General features: G+C 55.3%; 2 protein-coding genes across 2 annotated transcripts; one reads left to right on the top strand and one right to left on the bottom strand.

Moving 5' to 3' along the window:
* The first annotated feature begins 11 nt into the window (after positions 1–11).
* PHLDB3 (pleckstrin homology like domain family B member 3) lies at positions 12–9,392 on the top strand. The gene is made up of 11 exons (XM_085564615.1): positions 12–124; positions 1,696–1,734; positions 1,955–2,056; positions 3,334–3,432; positions 4,526–4,631; positions 5,552–5,588; positions 6,232–6,310; positions 7,338–7,454; positions 8,016–8,193; positions 9,059–9,144; positions 9,255–9,392. The coding sequence occupies exons 1-11, from the start codon at positions 83–85 to the stop codon at positions 9,387–9,389; spliced, it is 1,020 nt and encodes a 339-aa protein (XP_085420741.1). The 5' UTR covers positions 12–82; the 3' UTR covers positions 9,390–9,392.
* Positions 9,393–11,859: 2,467 nt separating this feature from the next.
* Positions 11,860–17,861, bottom strand: LOC146764586 (uncharacterized). The gene is made up of 5 exons (XM_085564612.1): positions 17,767–17,861; positions 15,296–15,460; positions 13,970–14,143; positions 12,924–13,061; positions 11,860–12,852 (listed from the first exon to the last, which is right to left on the bottom strand). Exons 1-5 carry the CDS (start codon positions 17,822–17,824, stop codon positions 11,903–11,905), a joined length of 1,485 nt encoding a protein of 494 aa, XP_085420738.1. The 5' UTR covers positions 17,825–17,861; the 3' UTR covers positions 11,860–11,902.
* Positions 17,862–18,459: the final 598 nt, after the last annotated feature.

An 18,459-nucleotide genomic window follows, 5' to 3' on the forward strand; every position in this document is an offset into this window, starting at 1 on the left:
GGAGGGGGGGAGAGGCCGGACCTTGACCTTTGACCCCGCCCTGACCTTTGACCCCTCCCCCCCAAAAAATCCGGAGGCTCCCATGGTGCACCGCGGCGGGGGGGAGACCCCGCCCAGCGCTGGGGTGAGACTGGGGGGACTGGGAGGGACTGGGAGGGGGGCTGGGGTTACTGGTTTATACTGGGAGGGACTGGGAGGGACTGGGAGGGGATTTGGGGTTACTGGTTTGTACTGGGAGGGGATTTGGGGTTACTGGTTTGTACTGGGAGGGGATTTGGGGTTACTGGTTTATACTGGGAGGGGATTTGGGGTTACTGGTTTGTACTGGGAGGGGATTTGGGGGGACTGGTTTATACTGGGAGGGGATTTGGGGTTACTGGTTTGTACTGGGAGGGGATTTGGGGTTACTGGTTTGTACTGGGAGGGAACTGGGAACTCCCAAATTTAACTGGGAACCCCCAAAACCAAACTGGGAGGGACTGGGGGGTTACTGGTTTGTACTGGGAGGGACTGGGAGGGAACTGGGAACCCCCAAAATTTAACTGGGAACCCCCAAAACCAAACTGGGAGGGACTGGGAGGGAGCTGGTTTGTACTGGGAGGGGATTTGGGGTGACTGGTTTGTACTGGGAGGGACTGGGGGAAACTGGGAACACCAAGAATGTAACTGGGAGGGACTGGAAGAGGAACAGGCCGGACTGGTTTATACTGGGAGGGGCTGGGAACGTCCGAAATGGAACTGGGAACCCCCAAAACCAAACTGGGACGGACTGGGGGGAACTGGGAGAGAACTGGGAACCCCCCCGAATGTAACTGGGAACAGTCAAAGCCAAACTGGGAGGGACTGGGAGGGGATTTGGGGTTACTGGTTTATACTGGGAGGGACTGGGGGGAACTGGGAACCTCCAGACCAAACTGGGAACCCCTGAAATGGAACTGGGAGGGAACTGGGAAGCCCGAAACCAAACTGGGAGGGACTGGGGGGGACTGGGAGGGGATTGGGAGGGACTGGGAGAGGAACAGGCCGGACTGGTTTATACTGGGAGGGGCTGGGAAACCCAAAACCGGACCTGGGAACAGTCAAATCCAAACTGGGAGGGACTGGGAGAGGAACAGGCTGGACTGGTTTATACTGGGAGGGGCTGGGAGGGGACTGGGAACTCCCAAAACCGAACTGGGAGGGACTGGGAACCCCCCCGAATGTAACTGGGAACAGTCAAATCCAAACTGGGAGGGACTGGGAGGGGATTCGGGGTTACTGGTTTATACTGGGAGGGGATTTGGGGGGACTGGTTTATACTGGGAGGGGATTCGGGGTTACTGGTTTATACTGGGAGGGGACTGGGAACCCCCAGAATTGAACTGGGAACGGTCAAAGCCAAACTGGGAGGGACTGGGAGAGGATTCGGGGTTACTGGTTTATACTGGGAGGGGACTGGGAACGCCCAGAATTTGACTGGGAACCCCCAGAATTTAACTGGGAACGGTCAAAGCCAAACTGGGAGGGACTGGGAGAGGAGCAGGCCGGACTGGTTTATACTGGGAGGGGAGTGGGGGCGAACTGGGAGGAACTGGGGGCAACTGGGAACGCCCAGAACCAAACTGGTTTATACTGGGAGGGGCTGGGAAGGGGGACACTGGGAGAGGTCACTGAACTGGTCTGAACTGGTTTGAACTGGTCTGAACTGGGATCCAGGACGGGCCCGAGGCGGCGCTGGAGGGGCTGAGGCTGGAGGTGACGCCCCTCCCCCACCCCTTTAGCCCCTCCCCCTCCCCTTTAGCCCCTCCCCCTCCCCTTTAGCCCCTCCCCCTCCCCGTTAGCCCCTCCCCCTCCCTTTTAGCCCCTCCCCCACCCCTTTAGCCCCTCCCCCTTTCCCCCTCCCCCACCCCAAAATTTGGGGGGGTTGGGGGCGGGGCTGTGACGTCACCACCGCCCCTCCCCCCCCCCCTTGCAGGACGAGCCCCCCCCCAAGGAGGGGGGAGGGACAGCGATGACGTCACCGGCGATGACGTCACAGGCGATGACGTCACAGGCGGCGGTGGCGGCGGGGGGGCAGGTGGGGCCCATCCCCCCCCCCCCTTGGGGGGGAATTTTGGGGGGATTTGGGGGGAATTCGGGAAAATTCTGCGGAAAAAATTTGGAGGGATTTGGGGAAATTTCGGGAAATTTTGGGGGGGAATTAGGGGCAGTTTTGAGGATTTTGGGAGAAATCTTGGGAATTTTGAGGAAATTTCAATTTTGGGGGAAATTTCGAGGAAAATTTTGGGGCAAATTGGGGCAAATGTGAACTTTGGGGATTTTGGGAGAATTTTGGGACATTTTGAGGGGATTTGGGTGAATTTTGTCCGTTTTTGGGTGAATTTGTGTGAATTCTGGGTGAATTCTGTCCATTTTGGGTGAATTTTGTCTGGTTTAGGGTGAATTTGGGTGAATTTGTGTGAATTTTGTCCAGTTTTGGGTGAATTTGGGTGAATTCTGTGTGAATTCTGTCCATTTTGGGTGAATTTTGGGTGAATTTTGACGGTTTTGGGTGGATCATGCCCGTTTTGGTTGAATTTTGGGTGAATGTTGCCTGTTTTTGGGTGAATTTGTGTGAATTTTGGGTGAATGTTGCCGTTTTCGGTTGAATTTTGCCCATTTCTGGGTGAATGTTGCTGGTTTTGGTTGAATTTTGCCCATTTCTGTGTGAATTTTGCTGGTTTTAGTTGAATTTTGCCCATTTCTGGGTGAATTTTGCCGTTTTCGGTTGAATTTTGCCCATTTCTGGGTGAATGTTGCCATTTTTGGTTGAATTTTGCCCGTTTCTGGGTGAATGTTGCCGTTTTCGGTTGAATTTTGCCCATTTCTGGGTGAATGTTGCTGGTTTTGGTTGAATTTTGCCCATTTCTGGGTGAATTTTGCCCATTTTTGGTTGAATTTTGCCCATTTCTGGGTGAATTTTGCCGTTTTTGGTTGAATTTTGCCCATTTCTGGGTGAATTTTGCCGTTTTTGGTTGAATTTTGCCCGTTTCTGGGTGAATGTTGCTGTTTTTGGTTGAATTTTGCCCATTTCTGTGTGAATTTTGCTGGTTTTAGTTGAATTTTGCCCATTTCTGTGTGAATGTTGCCGTTTTTGGTTGAATTTTGCCCATTTCTGTGTGAATGTTGCTGGTTTTGGTTGAATTTTGCCCATTTTTGGTTGAATTTTGCCCGTTTCTGGGTGAATTTTGCCCGTTTCTGAGTGAATTTTGCTGGTTTTGGTTGAATTTTGCCCGTTTCTGAGTGAATTTTGCTGGTTTTGGTTGAATTTTTCCCGTTTCTGGGTGAATTTTGCCCGTTTCTGGGTGGCTCCAGCCCCAGCTGATGTTCTCCCACTGCACCGACCGGCGCTGGATCCTCCTGGGCCCCCCCTGCGACCCCCCCCGGGTGCTGGCGCTGCGCAGCTCCGTCAGGGTGAGTGACCACCAGTGACCACGAGTGACCAATGAGTGACCACTGAGTGACCCTGAGTGACCAGTGAGTGACCACTGACCACTGAGTGACCACTGAGTGACCACGAGTGACCACTGACCACTGAGTGACCAATGTGTGACCCTGAGTGACCACTGACCACTGAGTGACCAATGTGTGACCCTGAGTGACCACTGACCACTGAGTGACCAGCAGTGACCACGAGTGACCAATGAGTGACCACTGACCAATGAGTGACCAATGTGTGACCCTGAGTGACCACTGACCACTGAGTGACCAATGTGTGACCCTGAGTGACCACTGACCACTGAGTGACCAGCAGTGACCACGAGTGACCAATGAGTGACCACTGACCACTGAGTGACCACGAGTGACCACGAGTGACCACTGACCACTGAGTGACCACGAGTGACCAATGAGTGACCACGAGTGACCACGAGTGACCAATGAGTGACCACTGACCACTGAGTGACCACGAGTGACCACGAGTGACCACGAGTGACCACGAGTGACCACTGACCAATGAGTGACCAATGAGTGACCAATGAGTGACCCTGAGTGACCACTGAGTGACCATGAGTGACCACGAGTGACCACGAGTGACCACGAGTGACCACTGACCACTGAGTGACCATGAGTGACCACGAGTGACCACTGACCAATGAGTGACCACTGAGTGACCACTGAGTGACCAATGAGTGACCACTGAGTGACCACTGAGTGACCAATGAGTGACCAATGAGTGACCACTGAGTGACCACTGAGTGACCAATGAGTGACCCCTGAATGACCCCTGAGTGACCCCTGCGTGACCCCTGAGTGACCCCGGAGTGACCCTGAGTGACCCCGAGTGACCCCTGAGTGACCCCGAGTGACCCCTGAGTGACCCCTGAGTGACCCCGAGTGACCCTGAGTGACCAATGACCAATGAGTGACCAATGAGTGACCAATGAGTGACCCCTGAGTGACCCCTGAGTGACCCCTGAGTGACCCCTGAGTGACCAATGACTGACCACTGAATGACCCCTGAGTGACCCTGAGTGACCCCTGACCCCCGTGTGACCTCTGACCCCAGGGCGCCATTGGCCTGCAGAGGTCCGGGAGCCTCCCCCGCCGCCGGGGGGGGGAGGGGCCGGGACCCCCCCCTCCCCCCCCTCCCCCCCGGCCCCGCTCGCAGCACGGTGAGGGGGAGGGGCCGGGGAGGGGGCGGGGCTTGGGATTTGGGGAAATTATTGTGGATTTTTTAAATTTTTTTTTTATTTTTTTTTTAGATTTTTTGGGGATTTTTTAAAATTTTTTTTTAGATTTTCTAAAATTTCATAATTTTTTTCGGCATTTTTTTTGATTTTACGGTGATTTCTTGGGGATATTTGAGGAATTTTTTGGTATTTTTGGCGGGGGGGGATTTTTGGGGATTCTTTTTAGGGATTTTTAGGGATTTTTTGGGGTTTTTTTTGGGGGGGGTTGCGATTTTTTGGGATTTTGGGGGGATTTTGGGGATTTTTTGGGATTTTGGGGGATTTTCGGGGATTTACGGGGAATTTTCGGAGGATTTTTGGGGATTTTTTGGGGGGGAGTTTTTGGTGGGTTTTGGGGAGTTTCTGGGGTTATCTGGGGAATTTTTGGAGGATTCTGTGATTTTTGGGGTGTTTGGGGGATTTTTTTTTAGGGATTATTTGTGGTTTTTTGGGGGGGATTTTTTTGCAATTTTTTTTGGATTTTGGGGGGATTTTTGGGGGATTTTTTGCGATTCTTTGGGCTTATCTGGGGAATTTTTGGAGGATTATGTGATTTTTGGGGGGTTTTGGGGATTTTTTTTTTGGGCATTTTTTGGGGGGGATTTTTTTGTGATTTTTTGGGGATTTTTTGGAGGATTTTTGGGGATTTTGGGGATTTTTGGGGGATTTTGGGGGATTTTGGGGGATCTTTGGGGATTTTGGGGGATTTTTGGGGGATTTTTTGGGGGTGGAGTTTTCGGTGTTTTTTGGGGATTTTCTGGAGTTACCTGGGGAATTTTTGGAGGATTCTGTGATTTTTGGGGAGGTTTTGGGGTTTTTTGGGGGGGATTTTGGGGGGTTTCGGTGCTGATTTGTCCCCCCAGGTGCGCTGGCGCTGCAGCTGGACCCTGAAGCGTACAGGTGAGAGGGGCCGGAGCTGGGGGGGACCCCGAAATTACCCCAAAAATGACCCTGAAACAGCCCAAAACTGACCCTGAAATTGGCCTAAAACGGACCCAAAACTGGCTCAAAGCTGATCCTAAAACTGGCCCAAAAATACCCCAAAAATACCCCAAAAATGCCCCAAAAATGCTCCAAAAATCCCCCAAAATTACCCCCAGTTCCTCCCAGTCCATCCCAGTTCCCTCCCAGTCCCTCCCAGTTCCTCCCAGTTCCCTCCCAGTCCCCTCCCAGTCCCTCCCAGTTCCTCCCAGTCCCTCCCAGTTCCTCCCAGTTCCCTCCCAGTCCCTCCCAATCCCTCCCAGTCCCCTCCCAGTCCCTCCCAGTTCCTCCCAGTCCCTCCCAGTCCCTCCCAGTCCCTCCCAGTCCCTCCCAGTTCCCTCCCAGTCCCTCCCAGTTCCCTCCCAGTTCCCTCCCAGTCCCTCCCAGTCCCTCCCAGTTCCCTCCCAATCCATCCCAGTCCCTCCCAGTCCCTCCCAGTTCCCTCCCAGTCCATCCCAGTCCCTCCCAGTTCCCTCCCAGTCCCCCCCAATCCCCTCCCAGTCCCTCCCAATCCCCTCCCAGTCCCTCCCAGTTCCTCCCAGCTCACTCCCAGTTTGCCCAGTACGTGTCTCCAACTGGCCCAACTGGAGCTGCGGGTCCGGGAGGCTTTGGCCGAGCGGGAGCGGCTCCTCCGCGCCAGGGTAGGGGGCGTGGCCTGGGTGGGCGTGGCCTGGGTGGGCGTGGCTTGGGTGGGCGTGGCCAAAATTGAGTTTATTTCTTATTAAATGCATGGGGGCGTGGTTTAATGGTTTGTGGGCGTGGTTTGGGTGGGCGTGGCTTGGGTGGGCGTGGCCAAAATTGAGTTTATTTCTTATTAAATGCATGGGGGCGTGGTTTAATGGTTTGTGGGCGTGGTTTGGGTGGGTGTGACCGTGGTGGGCGTGGCCAAAATTGAGTTTATTTCCTATTAAATGCATGGGGGGCGTGGTTTAATGTTTTGTGGGCGTGGTTTAGAAGGGCGTGGTTGGTTGTGGGCGTGGTTTGGGTGGGTGTGACCATGGTGGGCGTGGCCTAAATTGAGTTTATTTCCTATAAAATGCATGGGGGGCGTGGTTTGATGGTTTGTGGGCGTGGCTTGGAAGGGTGTGGTTGGTTGTGGGCGTGGTTTGTGTGGGTGTGACCATGGTGGGCGTGGCCTAAATTGAGTTTATTTCCTATAAAATGCATGGGGGGCGTGGTTTAATGGTTTGTGGGCGTGGTTTAGAAGGGTGTGTTTGGTTGTGGGCGTGGTTTGGGTGGGTGTGACCATGGTGGGCGTGGCCTAAATTGAGTTTATTTCCTATTAAATGCATGGGGGCGTGGCTTAGCGGTTTGTGGGCGTGGCTTGTCCGGGTGTGGTTTGGTGGGTGTGGTTTCTGTGGGTGTGGCCGTTGTGGGCGTGGCCAAAATTGAGTTTATTTCCTATTAAATGCATGGAGGGGCGTGGTTTAATGGTTTGTAGGCGTGGTTTGGCAGGGTGTGGTTGGTTGTGGGCGTGGTTTGTGTGGGTGTGGCCGTGGTGGGCGTGGCCTAAATTGAGTTTATTTCCTATTAAATGCATGGGGGCGTGGTTTAATGGTTTGTGGGCGTGGTTTAGAAGGGTGTGGTTGGTTGTGGGCGTGGTTTGTGTGGGTGTGGCCGTGGTGGGCGTGGCCTAAATTGAGTTTATTTCCTATTAAATGCACGCAGGAGGCTCGGCAAGCTGCCAAGGCCCCGCCCACCGAGGACACGCCCATTCCCCACGAGGCCACGCCCTCTTCTGCACAGGCCACGCCCCCTCCCGATCCGGCCACGCCCCCTCCCGAGGTGATCCCGCCCCCTCAAGAAATGGGGGAATTTTGGGAGATTTTGGGGAGAACTTTTGGGAGATCTTGGAACATTTTGGGGGAGATTTTTGGGAGATTTTGGGATGGTTTTGGGGGATTTTTTTGGGAATTTTGTGGGGATTGTGGGAGAGGTTTTTGGGGAGATTTTTTTGGTGTTTTTGAGGAGATTTTGGGGAGAATATGGATAACTTTGGGACACATTTTGGGGGGACATTTCAGACGATTTTGTGGAGATTTTGGGGGTCTTCATGGGAGGATTTTGGGGGAATTTTATCTATATTTTGGTGGGATTTTGGGGGTCAGCGGCTGGTTTGGGGAATCTCCGCGGGGAATTTTGGCGATTCTCACATTCTGGGTGAAATTTTGGGGTGCAACCCACAGATTTCATACTTTCGGGGCACCACAGTGACGAGTTTGGGGGTGCTCCCCCCCAATTTTGGGGTGATGCTGGGGATGGGCATTTTGGATTATTCTGGGGTTCTCTACCCACAACTTTTTTAGGCATTAATTCCAATTTTTTTTTTTTTTGGGGGGGGTCCAGCCCGATCTCCTGTGCGCCCTCCGGGCCCGGGGTCACCGCCCCGAGGCTGTGGGGGGTTTGTGGATTTTGGGGGGGTCCCTGAGGGGTCCCCTCACCAAGATGGGCGGACGCATCAAGACCTGGCGGCGCCGCTGGTTCCACCTGGACCCCCAGAGGAGGGTCCTGGCCTATTATGGGGGTATGAGGGGGCGATTTTGGGGGGGTTTGGGGGGGCTGGGAGGTCCCGGGGGGGATACTGGGGTCACTACAATTATGGGGGAATTTTGGGGGAAATCTGCAGAATTATGGGGGGATTTTGGGAGAATTTTGGGGAAATTTTGGGAGAATTTTAGGAGAATTTTGGGAGAATTTTGGGAGAATTTTTGGGAGAAATTTGCAAAATTTTGGGAGAATTTTTGGGAGAATTTTGGGAGAAATCTGCGGAATTTTGGGGGGATTTTGAGGATTTGGGAAATATTGGGAGGATTTTGGGAGATTTTTTGGGAGAAATTTGGGAGAAATTTGTGAAATTTTGGGGGAATTTTGGGAGATTTTTTTGGAGAATTTTGGGAGAATTTGGGGAGAATTTTGGGGGAATTTTGGGAGAAGTTTTGGGAGAAATTTGGGAGAAATTTGGGAGAAATTTGAAAAATTTTGGGAGAATTTTTGGAAGAATTTTGGGAGAAATTTGCAAAATTTTGGGAGGACTTTGAGGATTTGGGGAATTTTGGGAGAATTTTGGGAAATGCTGAGGAAATGTTGGGAGATTTTGGAGGTATTTATGGATGAATTTGGGGAAATTTTTTTAGGGATTTTGGGGGGACTTGGAGGAATTTTGGGGATTTTGAGTGAATTTTGAGAAATTTTGGGGAAATTCTGGACGATTTTTGCTGAATTTGGGATGGTTTGGCTATTTTTGGCTGATTTGGAGACATTTCTGGATGGTTTTTGGGGTGATTTTGGTGTGATTTTGGCTGGTTTGGGGTGAATTTTGTCCGTTTTGGGTGGTTTTGTCCCTTTTTGGGTGGATTTTGGCTGATTTTCCACATCCTCCCCCTCTCCAGACCAAGCCCAGACGAAGCTCAAAGGCGTCATCTACTTCCAAGCCATCGAGGAGGTTTGGTACGACCCCGGGCGCGTGGCCGGAAAGGTGAAAATCAAATAAATAAAAATTCCTTGGGTATCTCTGCGTCCCAGAGAGGGATGGGGAGGAAGGATGGAGGGAACCATCATGGCTGACCCCCAGAATTGACTCCCCAGAGCCCCAACCCGCGCCTGACGTTCTGCCTCAAGACCTACGAGCGCCTGTTCTGGCTGGTGGCGCCCAGCGCCGAAGCCCTGAGGATCTGGATGGACGCCGTGCTCACGCTGACCCGCGGCAGCGGCGCCTTCTGAGCCTTTTCCCTCGGCTTTCCCGCCATTTTCCCCCTCACGTTTCCATTTCCCCCTCACATTTTCCCACATTTTGTCCCCCTCACATTTTCCCGCCATTTTCTTCCCTCACGTTTCCCTTTTTCCCCTCATATTTCTCCTTTTCCCCTCACGTTTTCCCACCCTTTTCTCTCCCCTCACGCTTTCCCTCCATTTTCCCCTCATATTTTCCCACCTTTTTTCTCCCCCTCACATTTTCCCGCCCTTTTCCCCCCTCACGTTTCCATTTTCCCTCACATTTTCCCACATTTTTTCCCCCTCACATTTTCCCGCCCTTTTCTTCCCTCACGTTTCCCTTTTTCCCCTCATATTTCTCTTTTCCCCTCATATTTTCCCGCCTTTTCTCTCCCCTCATGTTTTCCCTCCATTTTCCCCTCGCATTTTCCTGCCTTTTTTCTCCCCCTCACATTTTCCCACCCTTTTTCCCCTCACGTTTCCATTTCCCCCTCACATTTTCCCACATTTTGTCCCTCACATATTCCCGCCATTTTCTTCCCTCACGTTTCCCTTTTTCCCCTCATATTTCTCTTTTCCCCTCACATTTTCCCGCCCTTTTCTCTCCCCTCACGTTTTCCCTCCATTTTCCCCTCATATTTTCCCGCCTTTTTTCTCCCCCTCACATTTTCCTGCCTTTTTTCCCCATCATGTTTCCATTTTCCCCTCACATTTTCCCACATTTTGTCCCTCACATATTCCCGCCATTTTCTTCCCTCACATTTCCCTTTTTCCCCTCATATTTCTCTTTTCCCCTCACATTTTCCCGCCCTTTTCTCTCCCCTCACGTTTTCCCTCCATTTTCCCCTCATATTTTCCCGCCTTTTTTCTCCCCCTCACATTTTCCCACATTTTGTCCCTCACGTTTTCCCAGTCTTTTCTTCCCTCACGTTTCCCTTTTTCCCCTCATATTTCTCTTTTCCCCTCAAGTTTTCCCACCCTTTTCCCCCCTCAAATTTTCCCGCCTTTTTTCCCCTCACATTTTCCCGCCCTTTTCCCCCTCACGTTTCCATTTTCCCTCACATTTTCCCACATTTTTTCCCCCTCACATTTTCCCGCCCTTTTCTTCCCTCACGTTTCCCTTTTTCCCCTCATATTTCTCTTTTCCCCTCATATTTTCCCGCCTTTTCTCTCCCCTCATGTTTTCCCTCCATTTTCCCCTCACATTTTCCCACCCTTTTTCCCCTCACGTTTCCATTTTCCCCCACATTTTCCCACATTTTGTCCCTCACATTTTCCTGCCCTTTTCTTCCCTCACGTTTCCCTTTTTCCCCTCATATTTCTCTTTTCCCCTCACATTTTCCCACCCTTTTTTTCTCCCCTCACGTTTTCCCTCCATTTTCCCCTCACATTTTCCCACCTTTTTTCCCCTCACATTTCCCTTTTCCCCTCACATTTTCCCGCCCCTTTTTCCCCTCACATTTCCCTTTTCCCCTCACATTTTCCCGCCCCTTTTTCCCCTCACATTTCCCTTTTCCCCTCACATTTTCCCGCCCTTTTTTCCCCTTTACATTTCCCTTTTCCCCCTCATGTTTTCCTCTTTTTTCCCCTCAATTTTCCCACCTTTTCCCCAGAATTGAACTGGGAGTCCCTGGCTCCGCTCCTTGCTGTATTTATTAAAGGTTTTCTGGGACAAAAATCTCCTTTTTTGGTCATTTTGGGGCAGGGGGGGATGGTGGGGGAGGGGCTGGCCGAGCCCTAATGAGTTTTGCTAATGAGGTTTATTTATTAAAATGAATAAAATTTCATAGTGTTAGAATTATAATATGTAAAATGTAATAAAATAATATATTAAATAATATTAATAGTATAATTAAAAATAGAATGAAAAATATAATGAAAAATGGAACAAAAAATATAATGGATTATATAATAATTTAGAATATAATTAAAAATGTAATTCAAAATATAATTTTAAATATAATTTTGAATATAACTCTGAATATAATTTAAAGTATAACTTAAACCGGAACTTAAAATATAATTTAAAGTATAAAAAAAATGTAATGAAAAATGGAATGAAATACGTAGTAAAAAATATAATTTAAAATATGATTTAAAATATAATTTAAAATAAATTGAAAATAGAATTAAAATATAATTAAAAATAATTATAAAAATATAAAAATAGAATTTAAATAGCATCAAATGATATAAATTAAAAGAATAGAAATAATATAAAAATATCATTAAAAGTATAATTAGAAGAGAATGAGAAAAAAAATACAATGAAAAATATTAAAAACAACAAAAAAATAAGACACAAAATATCGAAAACGTAACCAAAAATCATTAAAAAACACTACAAAAAACCGTGGCAAAAAATAATTCCAACCCAATTAAAAACAAACACCTCATTAATCCAAATTTTAACGCCTTTATCCCACCAAATTCCTCTCCAAAAATCTCGATTTTTCCCCCAAAAAACGACTCCGGCAGCGGCGCTTTGACCACACCCATTTATTGCAGAACAAGCCCCGCCCTCAGCGGAGGAGGGGCCACAGCAGGAAGGGGAGGAGCCACCCGGGCCCGCCCAGCGATTGGCCCCGCCCCACCGGGCCTTTGATCCCATCCTTGTTCCCCATTGGCCGCCTGGGGGCCATGTGACCCGTGGCCATCTTGTCTCCGGAAGCCATTTTGTCTCCGTCAGCCATTTTGTTTCCGTCAGCCATCTTGTTCCCATCAGCCATCTTGTCCCCATCAGCCATCTTGTTCCCATCAGCCATCTTGCCACCGTCAGCCATCTTGTCCCCGTCAGCCATCTTGTCCCCGTCAGCCATTTTGTTTCCGTCAGCCATCTTGCCACTGGTGACCATCTTGTCCCCGTCAGCCATCTTATCCCTGGTGACCATCTTGTCCCCGTCAGCCATCTTATCCCTGGTGACCATCTTGCCGCCAGCGGCCATCTTGCCACCGGCGGCCATCTTGCCACTGGCAGCCCTCTTCCCACTGGTGGCTGCGTCCTGCCTGGGCGCGGCTGTTCCGGCATCACCAGCGGCTGTGTGGTCACCGGCGGCCATATTGGCGCCACCACCACCACCACCACCACCGGTGGCCATATTGGCGCCACCACCACCACCACCACCACCGGCGGCCATATTGGCGCCACCACCACCACCACCACCACCGGCGGCCATATTGGCGCCACCACCACCACCACCACCACCGGCGGCCATCTTGCCGCGGGTACCGTTCCTCCGCCCGCCGTCCGCCGTGGCATTGCCGGGCGCGGCCGTGGGGGCGTGGCCGTGGGGCAGCAGCTCCAAGCGGGGCAGGTCGGGCGCGAAGAGGCTTTGGTCGGCCATCTTGCCGTTGCAGAGGTCGCCGCGGCAGCAGGAGCCGGCGAGCGAGGCCGCGTCGTCGCCGCGCCGCTCGGGGCCGCAGTCGCCGTCGGGGACGCAGCCCCGGATTTCCCGCCACAAAGTGACGTCACCTGCGAGGGGGCGGGGTTGGAGCGCGCCGGGGGCGGGGCCACGCCCAGGGGGCGGGGTTTTGGGGGCTCACCTGCGCGCAGGGTGACGTTGCCGTGGAAGCAGGCGCGGAGGTCGCCGTGGCAGTGGACGATGGTGGTCGGGGGGCAGGGCCCGGCCTCGGGGCAGCCATAGCAGCGCAGGCCGTTGGGGGAGGGGTCGGTGGCGTTGGCTGGGGGGAGGGGTCGGTGGTCAGTGGGGTCAGGGGAGGGGTCAGCGGGGTCAGGGGGGGGGTTAGTGGGGTCAGAGGGAGAGGTCAGGGGGGTCAGTGGGGTCAGGGGAGGGGTCAGTGGGGTCAGTGGGGTCAGTGGGAGGGGTCAGCAGGGTCAGGGGGAGGGGTCAGCAGGGTCAGGGGGAGGGGTCAGTGGGGTCAGTGGGGTCAGTGGGAGGGGTCAGCAGGGTCAGAGGGGTCAGTGGGGTCAAGGGGAGGGGTCAGTGGGGTCAGGGGGTCAGTGGGGTTAGTGGGGTCAGGTGGAGGGGTCAGTGGGGTCAGAGGGGTCAGGGGAGGGGTCAGCAGGGTCAGGGGGAGGGGTCAGTGGGGTCAGTGGGGTCGGTGGAGGGGTCAGTGGGGTCAGTGGGGTCAGTGGGGTCAAAGGGAAGGTCAGTGGGGTCACCACACAGACCCCGACCCAAATCACGGAACTGGGAGTGTCTCCCAGTGTCCTCCCAGTATAAACCAGTTTGTCCCAGCCCCCTCCCAGTTCCATCCCAGTCCATCCCAGTCCCCGTCAATCCCCTCCCAGTCCCCGCCAGTCCCTCCCAGTTCATCCCAGTCCCCTCCCAGTTTATCCCACTCCTCTCCCAGTCCCTCCCAGTCCCCCCCAGTCCCCCCCAGTTCCCTCCCAGTTTTCTCCCAGTCCATCCCAGTATATCCCAACCCTCTCCCAGTATATTCCAGTCCCTCCCAGTCCCTCCCAGTCCCCCCCAGTCCCTCCCAGTCCCCCCCAATCCCCTCCCAGTCCCTCCCAGTCCATCCCAGTTCTCTCCCTGTCCCCCCCAATTCCCTCCCAGTTCCTCCCAGTCCCTCCCAGTTCCCTCCCAGTTCCTCCCAGTCCCTCCCAGTCCCTCCCAGTCGCTCACCGGTCAGCGCCAGCGCGCCGTGTCCCGCAGTGGTCAGTTGGTCATTGCAGGCCTCCCCCTGGCAGTTGCGGCGCCGCACGAAGGCCACGAGGCCGGGCAGCTGCAGCGCCCTGGCCAGTGACCCCGGCTGACCCCGGCCGCAGCCGCGCCAGGACAGCGAGAACTGCCCGTGGCCTGGGGGCAGAGGAACGGGGTCAGCGGTCAGCGGGGTCAGCGGTCAGTGTGGTCAGTGGTCAGTGGTCAGTGTGGTCAGTGGGGTCAGTGGGGTCAGTGGGGTCAGTGGTCAGTGGGGTCAGTGGTCAGTGTGGTCAGTGTGGGCAGTGGGGTCAGTGGGGTCAGTGGGGTCAGTGTGGTCAGTGGTCAGTGGTCAGTGGGGTCAGTGGTCAGTGGGGTCAGTGTGGTCAGTGGTCAGTGGTCAGTGTGGTCAGTGGGGTCAGTGTGGTCAGTGGTCAGTGGGGTCAGTGGGGTCAGTGGTCAGTGGGGTCAGTGGTCAGTGGGGTCAGTGTGGTCAGTGGGGTCAGTGGGGTCAGTGGTCAGTGGTCAGTGGGGTCAGTGGGGTCAGTGGTCAGTGGTCAGTGTGGTCAGTGGTCAGTGGGGTCAGTGGTCAGTGTGGGCAGTGGTCAGTGTGGTCAGTGGTCAGTGGTCAGTGGGGTCAGTGGGGTCAGTGGGGTCAGTGGTCAGTGTGGTCAGTGGTCAGTGGTCAGTGGGGTCAGTGGGGTCAGTGGGGTCAGTGGGGTCAGTGTGGTCAGTGTGGTCAGACAGGTCAGTGTGGTCAGTGGGGTCAGTGTGGTCAGTGTGGTCAGTGGTCAGTGGGGTCAGTGGTCAGTGTGGTCAGGGGTCAGTGGGGTCAGTGGTCAGTGGGGTCAGTGGTCAGTGTGGTCAGTGTGGTCAGTGGGGTCAGTGGTCAGTGGGGTCAGTGTGGGCAGTGGGGGACTGGAACAGACTGGGGGATACTGGGACAAACTCAGAGGGAACTGGGAGGGACTGGGGGTGAACTGGGATGAACTGGGATGAACTGGGAGGGAGTTCGGGGGCACTGGGAGGGACTGGGATGGACTGGAGGGGACTGGGCCAAACTGGGACAAACTGGGCCAAAATGGGCCAAACTGGGAGGGGGTTCGGGGGCCCTGGGAGGGACTGGGAAGGAACTGGGCCAAACTGGGCCAAACTGGGCCAAACTGGGAGGGATTGGGATGGACTGGAGGGGACTGGGAAGGAACTGGGCCGAACTGGGCCAAACTGGGAGGGCCTGGGATGGACTGGGACTGATCTGGGACGGACTGGGAGGGAACTGGTCCGGACTGGTCCATACTGGTGTGCACTCACTCCAGGCCACGGCCGCCTGGGCCTCGCCGCAGACGTCGCCGGGGCAGGAGACGACGGTGACGTCACGGGTGACGTCATCGGTGACGTCATCGGTGCCGTTGGTGACGTCACGGCAGCTGCCGGCGCCGTCCTCCCCACAGCTGAGGCAGCGCAGCGCCCGGCAGCCTGCCCCACAGAGCGACCCACGGATCTGACCCACGGATCCAGACCCACGGATCCTGACCCACAGATCCACCCCACAGATCTGCCCCACAGAGCGACCCACGGATCTGACCCACGGATCCTGCCCCACAGAGCGACCCACGGATCCTGACCCACAGATCCTGACCCACAGATCCCGACCCATAGATCCTGACCCATGGATCCTGCCCCACAGAGCGACCCACGGATCTGACCCACGGATCCACCCCATGGATCCTGACCCATGGATCCACCCCATGGATCCGGCCCCACAGAGTGACCCACGAATCCTGACCCACAGATCCAGACCCACGGATCCACCCCACGGATCCTGACCCATGGATCCTGCCCCACAGAGCGACCCACAGATCTGACCCACGGATCTGACCCACGGATCTGTGACCACGGATCTGACCCACGGATCCACCCCACGGATCCACCCCATGGATCCTGACCCACGGATCTGACCCACAGATCTGCCCCACAGAGTGACCCACGGATCTGTGACCCACGGATCCCAACCCACGGATCCACCCCACGGATCCCGACCCACAGATCCACCCCACGGATCCTGACCCACGGATCCTGACTCATGGATCCACCCCATGGATCCACCCCACGGATCCTGACCCACGGATCCTGACCCATGGATCCTGACCCAGGGATCTGTGTCCCACAGATCCTGACCCATAGATCCACTCCATGGATCCTGCCCCACGGATCTGTGCCCCATGGATCCCTGCCCTAGATCCTGCCCCACACATTGACCCATGGATCCCGACCCACAGATCCCTGCCCCATGGATCCTGACCCACACATTGACCCATGGATCCACCCCATAGATCCTGACCCAAAGATCCTGCCCCATAGATCCTGACCCATTGATCCACCCCATAGATCTGTGCCCCATGGATCTGTGCCACATAGATCCACGCCATAGATTCCACCCCACACAGCGACCCACAGATCCTGCCCCACGGATCCTGCCCCACGGATCCTGACCCACAGATCCTGCCCCATGGATCCTGCCCCACGGATCCTGACCCACGGTTCCCCACCCCACACATCCCCACCCCACATCCCCGCCCCACGCGTCACCGGCCCCAAACGTTGCCGCTCCCTCCCTGCGGGCCCAGACGTGCCGCGGCCTGTCCGGCCCGACCCACGGCACGCCCTGGCACCCCCGCCCTGCCCCACAGATCCCCTCCCTGGCACCCCCGCCCTGCCCCACAGATCCCCTCCCTGGCATCCCCGCCCTGCCCCATAGATCTAACCCCCTGCCCCACAGATCCCCTCCCTGGCACCCCCGCCCTGCCCCACAGATCCCCTCCCTGGCACCCCCGCCCTGCCCCACAGATCCCCTCCCTGGCACCCCCGCCCTGCCCCACAGATCCCCTCCCTGGCACCCCCGCCCTGCCCCACAGATCCCCTCCCTGGCACCCCTGCCCTGCCCCACAGATCCCATCCCTGGCATCCCCGCCCTGCCCCATAGATCTAACCCCCTGCCCCACAGATCCCCTCCCTGGCACCCCCGCCCTGCCCCACAGATCCCCTCCCTGGCACCCCCGCCCTGCCCCACAGATCTGACCCCCCACCCCATAGATCTGATCCTCTGCCCCACAGATCCAATCCCTGGCACTGCTGCCCCACAGATCTGACCCCAAACAGCCCTTTTCTGCCCCACAGACCCCTGCGCCCCCCTCTCCCCACTCCACAGCTCCCCCACCCCACAGATCTCAGCCCTGGCAGCCCCGGCCCCATAGATCTGAGCCTCAACACCCTCTGCCCCACAAATCTGACCCCAAACACCCCCCGCCCCACAGATATCAGCCCTGGCACCCCCTGCCCCATAGATCTGATTCTCAATACCCCCTGCCCCACAGATCCGATCCCTGGCACCCCCTGACCCACAGATCTGATCCTGAACACCCCCTGCCCCATAGATCTGTTCCTGAACACCCCCTGCCCCATAGATCTCAGCCCTGGCACCCCCTGCCCCATAGATCTGATCCTCAACACCCCCTGCCCCACAGATCTGGCCCCAAACACACCCTGACGAACAGATCTGATCCCTGGCACCCCCTGACCCACAGATCTGACCCCAAACACCCCCTGCCCCACAGATCTCAGCCCTGCCACCCTCTGCCCCACAGATCTGATCCTGAACACCCCCCGCCCCACAAATCCTGCCCCACATCCCCCCTGCCCCCCCCCGCCCCATGAACCCTGATCTCGCCTCACCCCACACATCCCCCCCGCGCCCCCCAAGCGCCCCCCAAGTGCCCCCGTACCTGGCAGCAGCAGCAGCAGCAGCAGCAGCCGGGCCCCCCCCATGGCCCTGCCCCACATCTCGGCCCGGCCCCGCGGCCGTGGGGCAGAACCGCCCCATTTATGGCAACGGGGACAGGGTGGGGCGCGGGTGGGGCGCCCTCGGGGCTCCCCGCCCCACAGCGCGGCCCGGGGGGGGGGGGAGCCCCACGGATCGGAGCCAGAGGTGCCGCCCTATAGATCCGGCCCTATAGATCCGGCCCTATAGATCCTGCACTTTATATCCTGCCCCAGAGATCCTGCCCTATAGATCGGGCCCTATAGATCCGGCCCTATAGATCCTGCACTTGATATCCTGCCCCAGAGATCCCGCCCCATAGATCCTGCACTATTGATCCTGCTCTATAGATCCTGTACTTTATATCCTGCCCCAGAGATCCCGCCCTATTGATCCTGACTTATAGATCCTGCCCTATAGATCCTGCCCCAGAGGTCCTGCCCTATTGATCCTGCCCTATAGATCCCGATCTATAGATCCGGCCCCAGAGATCTTGCCCCGTAGATCACAATCTATAGATCCTGATCTATAGATCCCGCCCTATTGATCCGGCCCTATAGATCCGGCCCTATAGATCCTGCACTATAGATCCCGTTCCATAGATCCTGCCCTATAGATCCGGCCCTATAGATCCTGCACTATAGATCCCGTTCCATAG

This window comes from Lonchura striata, chromosome 33 (genome assembly GCF_050655825.1).
Source record: "Lonchura striata isolate lonStrDom1 chromosome 33, ASM5065582v1, whole genome shotgun sequence".
Taxonomy (NCBI): domain Eukaryota; kingdom Metazoa; phylum Chordata; class Aves; order Passeriformes; family Estrildidae; genus Lonchura; species Lonchura striata.

Bases quoted from the DNA above. Each gene is read 5' to 3' on its own strand.
- LOC146764586 (XM_085564612.1), bottom strand. From the start codon at position 17,824: ATGTGGGGCAGGGCCATGGGGGGGGCCCGGCTGCTGCTGCTGCTGCTG. The intron at 15,461-17,766 runs GTACGGGGGCAC...TCTGTGGGGCAG, and splicing joins GCTGCTGCTGCTGCTGCCAG to GCTGCCGGGCGCTGCGCTGC. The intron at 13,062-13,969 runs GTGAGCGACTGG...CCCTCCCCCCAG, and splicing joins CGGCGCGCTGGCGCTGACCG to CCAACGCCACCGACCCCTCC.
- PHLDB3 (XM_085564615.1), top strand. From the start codon at position 83: ATGGTGCACCGCGGCGGGGGGGAGACCCCGCCCAGCGCTGGG. The intron at 125-1,695 runs GTGAGACTGGGG...ACTGGGATCCAG, and splicing joins AGACCCCGCCCAGCGCTGGG to GACGGGCCCGAGGCGGCGCT. The intron at 1,735-1,954 runs GTGACGCCCCTC...CCCCCCTTGCAG, and splicing joins TGGAGGGGCTGAGGCTGGAG to GACGAGCCCCCCCCCAAGGA.